At 54.6% G+C, this 10,015-nt stretch overlaps 1 protein-coding gene across 1 annotated transcript in view; it reads left to right on the top strand.

The window, feature by feature from the left end:
* The first annotated feature begins 333 nt into the window (after window positions 1-333).
* Window positions 334-10,015, top strand: part of LOC129006861 (cadherin-23) — a 76,765-nt gene continuing 67,083 nt past the window's right edge. Inside the window, exons 1-4 of the mRNA XM_054437081.2 lie at window positions 334-477; window positions 1,474-1,602; window positions 2,632-2,760; window positions 3,504-3,731. Coding sequence (XP_054293056.2) covers window positions 3,606-3,731 — 126 coding nt within the window. The 5' untranslated portion in view covers window positions 334-477; window positions 1,474-1,602; window positions 2,632-2,760; window positions 3,504-3,605. The remainder of the gene's footprint in view (window positions 478-1,473; window positions 1,603-2,631; window positions 2,761-3,503; window positions 3,732-10,015) is intronic.

Raw genomic sequence — 10,015 nt, 5'->3', positions numbered from 1 at the left:
CCCTCCGTCCACTTTAGCCATGGCCTGGCTTTTGAGTTCTCCTGTCCCCACCACCTCTGACAGTCTCCCCACCAGGCCTCTTCCCTTGCCCTCCTAGCCAAGATTTGAGTGTGTCTACCTGCCACCCCACACCAATCAGACTGCTAGGAGCCATGGGCCCAGGGCCTCCTTTGTAAAGTCAGGATAGGCTTCGGTGGGCTCTGAGGGTTTGCTGATGTTCCAGAACCCACTGGGGGTCTGGTCCCTACTGGACCCACGGTGGGACCCAGGTGTTTGGGGCCAGGGAGGGGAAGGAGGCTGTAGGTCTCCGACCACGTTCACCCTCAGGTCTACATCACTGTGCTGGACGAGAATGACAACAGCCCCCGGTTTGACTTCACCTCCGACTCGGCGGTCAGCACACCCGAGGACTGCCATGTGGGCCAGCGAGTGGCTACTGTCAAGGCCTGGGACCCTGACGCTGGCAGCAATGGGCAGGTGGGCCACCGAGTGAAACAGTCGGGATCCACCATGTCAGCGGGGCTCCCACAGCGCCCACAGCTGGAGGGGCCTTCTGAGCCACCCCATCACTAAGCACCAGGCTCTTCCAGTCTCTGCCCCTGCAATCACCCAGTCTGTGGTCAGGGAGAAGGGACAGAGCTGCCTCAGAGCTATGCAGGCCACTGGCCCTGCCTGGGTCATGTGGACATGGAGCCTGAAGGCCAGCCAAGGCTCAGCCCCGCAGTGAAGTTGTTTTCCTGGTGACTCCTCCCCACGCAGCCCCAGCTCCCTGAGAGGACATGCTCGTCCTCCCTCCTGCTTCCTGGGCCCAGCCCCATGGCAGGAAGCGCTTGCCGTCGCTCCAGGTTTGGACACCCCAGAGTGCAGAGGGAGAAGTGACGAAACCCGCCAGTGTTCACACAGCTTTCATCTGTTCCATGCACTGGGCCGTGTGTTTGCTGGTGTTAGCATGGCTTGCATGGTCTAGAGTGTCGAGGGATGCTGGCTTTGGAGACAAAAGTGTGTAGGTTCAGACCTCTGGCATTTGCAAGCTGTGTGACCTTGGCTGGTTGTTCCATGTTTCTGAGTCTCCTCTCTGAACTGAGGAGAACAGTTGCTTTCTGTCAAGGTTGCTATAAGAATCAAGTAGAATCCAGGTAACGCCTCAGCGTGTGCCTGCCCCAGCAGCGTGAGCACAATCCCCTCTATCCTGGGAAGACATCAGTGCCATGGGACACATGCCCCACTCTCCCAGGCCAGGATACTGACATCCCCTAGCCCCGGAACCTTCCATGGGTGCTACACTACCTCCATGGGCCTGCACCCCCATTTTGAGGGAGATGAATCACTTCTGCTTAAAACACTGTACTCCCAAAAGCCCTTGCTGAACAGAGGGCCCAAGTGGGCAGGGGAGGACCAGGGAGTCCCCCTTGGCTTGACCTGGCCACCTCTCTTTCACACCTGCTCACCCCTCACCCTCTCTTCTCCCCACAGGTGGTCTTCTCCCTGGCCTCTGGCAACATCGCTGGGGCCTTTGAGATCGTCACCACCAATGACTCCATTGGCGAAGTGTTTGTGGCCAGGCCCCTGGATAGAGAAGAGCTAGATCACTACATCCTCAAGGTGGGGCCTGGCCTCCCTTGGGCTGAGAGACCACTGGCTAAGTGCCTAGACTGGTCACTACTCTCCATCCAGGAGAGAGCCTGTCCATCAGCACACTCTGGTGGTCAGTGCCCCTGCTGTCACCAAGTAACATGGGGCCAGCTGCACCCATCGGGGCCAAGAGCACAGTGAGGCTGACCCAGGATAGGGAAACCTGGGAGGGACCTTAGATACCCAGGAGGAGGTAGTTGAGGTGTCTTCCCCTGCTGTAAGAGCCAGGAGGATGAGGGAGAGCCTGGTGGAGCCGAGAGAGCCCCAACTCTTCTACAAATACAGTGTGGCCTTGGACAGGTTATTAACTCTGGGCCTCATTTTCCCCACCTGTGCAATGTACAAAAAAATCCCCGTCTGGCCTGCCCTGTGGAGGGAAGAAGCAAGTGCAGGCTTGAGGAGCCACGAAGGCTATCATTATTGCAGAATGGCCGTGGCTGGGATGTTTGCCAAGGGCTTTCTGGGAACCTCAGGGCTGCACTTCTGCAGAGGATTCAGCTCCTGTAGCACTTACGACTGCATCAAGGCTCCCAGGAACAGGCTCAGCCATAGGGCGCCAGCTCATTGCTTATAATATTACTTGAGGCTCTTTTCCTGTTTGCCAGAGATCATGGGACAGAGTGCATGGGACAGAGGCCTTTGAAGCTAAAGACAGGAGCCTTGGGTCAGGTTGCAGGCCCAGGGTCATGGTCAAAGGCTGGCACAGCCCAGAATCAGTCAGAGGTAGATCAGGAGGTCAAGGCTTGGGTACACGTTAATCAGATTCCAAACGAGGATCCCAAGTCAGATGACGATTGGGGCAAAAATCATTTATAGCATGGGGCAGAAGGTGAAGGCTTTGGGGAGAGCCCAGGGCTGGCCAGGCCACCCAGGGGTTCTCAGTGAGTCTCTTTGCCCTCCCAAATGCTCCCCACTGATTGCACAGCCCTTTTGGACTCCATATTCCCAATCCTGCCCGCCACGCTTTAGCCCTGACTCCAGGTGCCCTCCTCCTTGCAGGTTGTGGCTTCTGACCGAGGCACCCCTCCACGGAAGAAGGACCACATCCTGCAGGTGACCATCCTGGACATCAATGACAACCCTCCAGTCATCGAGAGCCCCTTTGGATACAATGTCAGTGTGAATGAGGTGAGGGCAGCCCCGGGGCCCATATAGCTGGACATCCAGGGGGACCATGGGCATGAGCCAACCATGCAGCACCTGTTTAAATGTCTGCCTAGCCCACTGGTCCCTCAGATCTCATGGATGGGAACTGTGGCTCATTCATAATGATATCCCTAATGCCTAGCCCGGATCCTAGAATGCAGTATCTTTTTGGAGTAGAGGAGAAGAGAAAAGAGAAAAAGAAGAAAGTTGCCTTTCACCAGACAGGAAACTGAGGTTTACCCCGGGAGCTTGCTTTTTTAAAAAATGTATTTATTATTCAGCCTTAAGACTGAGCCACTCCAATCTGCCCTGGCATTGCTGGGTATCATGCTTGGTTGGACGTTCGTGAAGGCAGGATGGCATGTGGCCAGAGTCTAGCTCTCAGGCCAGACTCCCTCGCTTCAGCCCACTGATAGGCTGTGTGGACTTGCACACATTCCTTCCCTGCACCTCGGTTTTCTCTTCTGTAAATGGGGATGATGATGCCAGTACCCAACTCACAGGGTTGGAGAGAGGACCCAGTGAGTAAATGCAGGCCCCAGCATATCAGAGGTGCTCACAGAATGTTCGCTGCTATCATCCTTATTATCTCCATCAAGGCTCCGGGGTAGATGCAGCAAAGCTTTTGGGAGGTACAGGGGGAGCCTTTGGGCTACAGGAGCAGGTACTAGACTGTGCCCCAATGCCTTGAGTCCAGAATGACCGCTCTCCTGCTCTCCTCCCAGAACGTGGGTGGAGGTACTGCTGTGGTCCAGGTGAGAGCCACTGACCGTGACATCGGGATCAACAGTGTTCTGTCCTACTACATCACCGAAGGCAACAAGGACATGACCTTCCGCATGGACCGCATCAGCGGTGAGATCGCCACTCGGCCTGCCCCGCCTGACCGTGAGCGCCAGAGCTTCTACCACCTGGTGGTTACTGTGGAGGACGAGGGCACCCCAACCCTGTCGGTGAGTGATGGGGGTGGCCACAGCGGGGAGTGGGTGGGCCAGGGCAGCTCCGCCTCCGAGTGAGGGGAACAAGATGGGTGGGAATGGAATTCCACACAGCAGGCGAATCCTTGACAACTCCTTTAGTCCATCTGCCCAAGATGGCCTTCCCTTATGGAGGCCTGTTGCGTGCAAAGCTGGGGTGCTAGTTTGGCCTCCCGAGTCTATAGCTACTCAGAAGCTCTGTTTAGTCCTCTTTTCTCTCACAGAGTAGCTCTATGGGGAGGTACAGGTTGAGCCTCTGTACTGGGGCCTGGCCCAGGGAGCAAGTGGGTATGAATCTAGCCCCCACTTCACTTGCCCATCTATGCACTGTGAGGTCACACCAATGTGCGTGGTGGCATCTTACAGAAAGGGTGCCTCTCTGGCCCTCTTCCCCTACGTTGTGTGGTGTGGCATGCTGTCACAACACATCAGGGTGGGAAGGGACTGGTGTCTGTGGTTCACACTGATGCTCGAATGAACAGCACCACTGCCCAAGGCAATGTTCAAAGTTTGCCAGGTTAGAGAAGGACTTGTGGTCCTCAGGGGCTGGATGGAGCTGTGTTGGGAGTGGCTTATAAACTGAAAGCAGGGAATTTGGAGTCAGGAGCACTGTGGCTGGCTGCATGATCTTGAGCATGTCAGAACCTCTCAGCATATCGCTTTTGTCGTCTGCAAAAGGGAGATAATATCTACCTCATAGGTGTTGTTTGGGGAATCAAATTAGCTCATGTCTGTGGAAGCACTTGGTAAACCATGAGGAGGAAGAGGACTCATATTAGTTCTCTATTGCCACAATAATGCTGCCCTACAAACCAAACAAAACAGAGGAGTAAAACAATAACCACATAGTTAGCGCTAATTCCGCAGGCTGGCAATCTGGACATGGCTTAGCCGGGTGGTTCTTCTGGTCTCAGCTGGGCTCCTGCATTTGTGTGTGGGCAGCTGCCTGTCAGCAGGGTGCTGTGCTTCTGAGGGTTGGCTGGCTAGCAGCTGGGGTGACAGGGACAACTCATCCTCCAGAAGGCTAGCCCGTGCCTGTTCTTATGGGGCTGGAAAGTGTCCAGAAGAGACAGTAGAGGCATGCAAGGCCTCTTGAGTCCCTGGCTTGGAACTGGCACAAGGTCACTTCTACCACAATCTGTTGGCCAAAGCAAGTCGCAAGGCCAGCCCAGACTCAAGCTATGGGAAAATAAACTCTACCTTCTAAAGGAATGAGCTACAAAGTTACACTGCAAAGAGTGTAGTTACAAGGAAGGTAAAGAGTTCAGGGACAGTTTTGTAATCTGTCTCCTGGAAGGACCCTGATTGCAAATGAGGCCCCAGCTCTGTCCCTCTCACAGCAGGTTAGACCTCTCCCCTTTGACAGCAGCACTGTGGGAGGCGGGGTCACACCAGGTCTGGGCAGGGCTCTTTGTCTGGAGCTTCTCTGGAGATGTTGGTGCAATAACTCCAGGAATTGGAATTGGGCCAATAATCCAGGAATCCCCACCCCACCACAACATTCTGAGGAGTCCAGGAAATGAGACTGACTCTGGGCACCCCTGTGGGCATCCTTAGCCCTACGGCTGCACAGTGTCATCACTAGCCACCTCAGCCATTCACACCCAGTGGGCTAAACAAGGGTACATTTATAGGACACGTGTCACACTGGGCAGGGTGGGGCTGGGGCAGAGAGGGGTATCATTTATTGTGTTAACGTGGAAGGACCCAGTTTCGACATGACCCCACCCCACTGCACCTGGCTTCAGGGTGGATCATCTTGGTCATCCCTTCAATAGCATTTGTGAAGTAACAGAAACTGACTATGGAGTCATAAAGAATCAAAATGCATTTTCCCACAGAGCAAAAATTCTACAGAGAATGTGGACTTCAGGCTCGGTGGTGTCAGAGCTCATGTTTCTTGGCCTTTCCCTCATGGTGGCAAGATAGCTACTATAACTCCAGGCATCAAGTCAGCATCCAAGGCAGGAAGATGACAAAAAGATGGCAAAGGGCTATGGCAGCTACTTCTGCCCTTTTATCAGGAAAGCAACGGATTTCCCAGAACCACCCTCCAGAGTGCTGCTTGTGTCTCCTTGGCCAGAAGTGGCTCACCTGGGCACCCTAGCTACAAGGAAGGTTAGAAGAAATGAGGGACAGGATTATCATGGTCAGAATATTCTTGGGGGCCAGATATATCACTGCCCACACAAAAGCAGGCCTCTGTCAGTGAGGAAGAAGTGGAGAATGGATTTGGGGTGGGCATCTGACAGCATTTGCCACACTGCCCTCCCCAATCGTAATGCAGGCCAGTCAACGCACCACCCCCACTCCCCACCCACACACCAACCCCCACAGTCCTAGGGTCTCTCAGGGAGACCATCGGTGGGATCCATAACATTCTAAGACCCTGCAGTTTGTAGGCAAAATCAGGCTTCCTTTGGGTCCCCAGAATAAATGGGAATTGAAGAAATGGAAAATCACCCTGGCCACAATTAATCACCCAGAATGCATGGGCCACTATCCAAGCAATCCTTTAAAATCTTGGGATTGGTCCCCATGGCTAAAAAGAGTTTCCATCTGCTGGCCAAACCCTCTGCAGGGACCCATCCCAGCCCCTTGGGGACCATAAGCATTCCATCCTCACTTGTCAGCCCTGACATTCTGGCTCTCATTGAAGCAGAGCTCAGCCCATACCAGCTCCCTGGTGAGAGCATGAGAAGCTGGGTGGCATCCACCCTGCTCATCCTGGTCATCACCAGCTCTGCTCCCTGAGGCCCCAGAAAATACCCTCAGGATGACTAGGACCAGGGACCCTGAGGCCATCCATCTCCAGGGGAATATATATGGGGCTTCCTGGACTGAACCACGACACTTTCTTCCAGACCGTAATATAGACAGCAACAGGTACCAACCTGAAAGATGTATAGGAAAACAATTTTAAGTCAAAAAGAATCCATCCCTCTTCAATTTTTTCCCCCTGCTTCTCCAAGTTGGGAAAATATTGCTATCATTTGGTTTTTGCAGGGAACACCTCAGTGAAGAATTGCAGTGACCATAGGGACATAGAGAAACTAGCACTAAACCATATTTATTCATTCATTCACTCACTCACTCATTCATTCATTCGGCCATTGTCCCTGAATGGCCACTATGTGCCAGTCACCGGAGATACAGAAATGAAGAAAATGTGGTCTGTGGCCTGAAGAAATGAAGTTGAGTAAGGGAGGCAATGAAAACACTGGTGTGCAATGGGGCACTGAGAAGGGCTTGGGGAAGGCTTCCTGGAGGAGGTGACACCTGGGCCAAGTCTTGTTGGTCAGTCTTGGTTAGCACAGCCAAGAAAGAAGCATATTCTGGGGTTCAGCCTGCACAAAGGCTGAAGAGCAAGCAATAATCAGGGATGGGTTCTGGGAGCCACAGGTGGTTTAGGCCCGGGGCTGCTTCCAAGGCCGAGGGCAGGACTCTCTATTTCCATATCCTCTCAGGACAGTGTATACGGGGCTCGCCACAAGGGCTGCTCCCGCTGCCTTCTCAAGACCCCCCTCTAAAGCCTCCACGCCTAGCCGAGCCAAGGTGGGGATGGGGCAGAGCTAGCAAGCAGGGGTCCTGCAGCCCACAGTGCCTACCAGGGTAGCTTGCCTCCAAGGAGCACTGGGCCCTTGAAGATTTGCTTCCACTGACCAGACCCTCACCTTTGGGCAGTAAACCCCTCAGGGTTATGAATATCCCCAAGAGCAGGGCCCTTCTCTGCCTCTGGGCAGATTTCACTGGATGCGTGTGTGAGGAAGGAGCATTGTCCCAGCCCCTCCTAGAGCAACCAGAGACCTGAGCAGCATGCAGCCAACCACCCTGAGATTCCAGGAATGGCTGCCACAGTCTAATGGGTGAGAGAGCAGCTGCTACCCTGCATAGATCCATCCAGAGAAAGCCAGCAGGCCCACTTGCCATCCTTTTACTCCCACTGCAGTTATCTGCCTGGCTTCAAAATGGCCTCCACTGGCTCAGGACCAACCTTGCTGGAGGACAAGGGCATGAAAGATTCATTCATTTGTTCATCCAACACCAAGTATGTGCGAGGCCTATACTACAGGCTAGGACACCAGAGATACATCAGGCACAGGTCTGCCCTCCAGGAGCCTACAGTCTGGCAGGGGAAGGCACAGGTACTGGAGAGCTGACACTGTGATGTGGTAGAGTGCTAGGAGCCTGGAAGCCGGGGCAGGTTTTCTGGAGGAGGCATCATTTGCATCCCTGTTTTGAAAGATGTGGCTCCCTAAGCAGGGGGCCTGAGATTTGGCTGCTAAGACCCTCCCCAGAGCCAAGATAAATTCTCTGAGTCCCTCCAGCTCTACTTTTCTCCCTGAGACCCACTCGTCCCCCCAGTTTCCTGAGAGCTGGACATTCCTGCAAACAGCCTAGGCCACCCCCACCCGGCCTCAGCCCGTATCACCCGAATTGGGAACAGCTGTGCTGCAAGGGGTATCTGGGCCAGCCCCAGGCCCGCCACACAATGGTGTGCCACTGGCCAGAGGGAGTCATTGTGCAGCCTCAGCCCCTGCCTACCTCCAGGCCATGGGCAGACAGGCCAGGCTTGGGGGAGGGGTCTGAGTGGTTGTCAGGGAGGCCCTGCAAAGGAAGAGCTGGGCCCGGGGAGGAAGGACGGAAGGTAACTGGGAGGTCAGGAGTTAGCCCAACTTCAGAGGCACTTGGCAGTGGGGTGGAGAGGGCGGGAGGGCCTGACCGTGGCCTCCCTGCCACGTGAATTTCAGCCAACCGATAATACTATTCCAGATAAGAAGCCCTGGCTTCTCAGGCTGGTGAGGACCTGCAGAAGTCACCTATCCAGGCAGAAGGACAGAAATCTCCCACCGCCCCCTTCTGGTATGCAAGTCCCCAGCAGCGGCCCCATGATGGTCTATGAGCTGGGGACACTGCTCTTGGCAGTGCACCTCATGTCTTTAGAGCAGAGGCCCCTTCTGTTTATTAGACTTGGACCCTGCTACTGTGAACTTTGCTTCCCCTGGCTTGAGATCAGAAGGTCCCAGCCTGGCCCTCACCCTCTGTGGCACCAAGGAGGCTGGCCTTCCCTGACCCAGCACAAGTACATCCAGACCCTTCCCTTGGCCTGGCTTCTTGAGGGATGTTCCGCAGCTGCCCAGATGCTCCACATACAACTGGCTAAGTTCCTCCGAGAGACCCTGGGGCTCAGCTTCTGAGGGTTTCTCCCTTCCCCATCCCCTAATGCAAGCAAGAGGGGTGCATGGGCCACTGTGCCTATCAGGAGTCCTCTAGCTCCACAGTTGGCAGGCAGAAAAGGGAGTGGCAGGAGCTGATATGGAAGGAGCCTACCCATCAGCAGCAGCGTCTTCTGGAACCAGAAGAAGGCCCAGGCCAGGGCAGGCAGAGCACAGATAGGAATGTTTCTGGTGTGCAGTACGGTGGAGCCCTGGACCTGTGGGCACAAGTTCATCTCCCAGAGCCCTGGTATGTGCTCTAAGCAAGTCCAAGGTGAAGGCCAAGCCAGGCCCTGGCCCATAATACCACTCCATTCAGTGAGGAGAAAGCAGGAGACCCAGAGTTTAGTCGTAGTTCCACCGTTTACTTGTTTTGACAAGACACAGACCTTTCAGAACCTCTATTGCCCTATGTGTTAAATGGCAGCAATAAAACCTCCCAGGATTTTCAGGGAGGGGGGTGGATCAAACAAGTAATAACACATGTGAAAGTGTGTTGGAAAGCACCAAGTATTATAACAGAAAAGGCCAAGAGACAGCATGCCTGCTGCCACTTCCCTCTCCTGTGCCCAAGGCAGACATGGCTATCTATCTCGGCACTGTCTCACCAAGCTATATTGATCATTCAGAATCCCTCTCAACACATTCCAGGATAGTTAGGGCAACATAGCCTCCACAGGGTGAAGAGAAGCAGCAACGCAAAGCAGGGAATGCCCAGGGAATGGGCCAGGTGGCCTGTGCTGTCTGTGGGCTGGGCCCCATGCTCAGCTGGGCTGTGGCTGGGCTTCAAGAGGCCTTTGTTTCCAGCATCCTGGTTAGCAACCCCAGTTCCTCTTTTGTGCATTGTGGTTCCCTGAGAAAACGTTAAACCAGCCCCCAGCACAGTCAGGCCAGCCCTGGGGAAGGCCTCATTCATGAGGCAGGACCCCAGGGGCCAAGTTGGTGCTCGGTGGTGGCAGGACCCCTGCAGCCCCCTGTCCCACTGCATACTCCCAAGTCCACCCCGCGAGGAGCACTCCCTGAAGAAGGCCATGTATCAGCCCC

The sequence above is a fragment of the Pongo pygmaeus genome, chromosome 8, assembly GCF_028885625.2.
Source record: "Pongo pygmaeus isolate AG05252 chromosome 8, NHGRI_mPonPyg2-v2.0_pri, whole genome shotgun sequence".
Lineage (NCBI taxonomy): Eukaryota > Metazoa > Chordata > Mammalia > Primates > Hominidae > Pongo > Pongo pygmaeus.
This window is presented reverse-complemented; position numbering and strand designations above follow the sequence as displayed.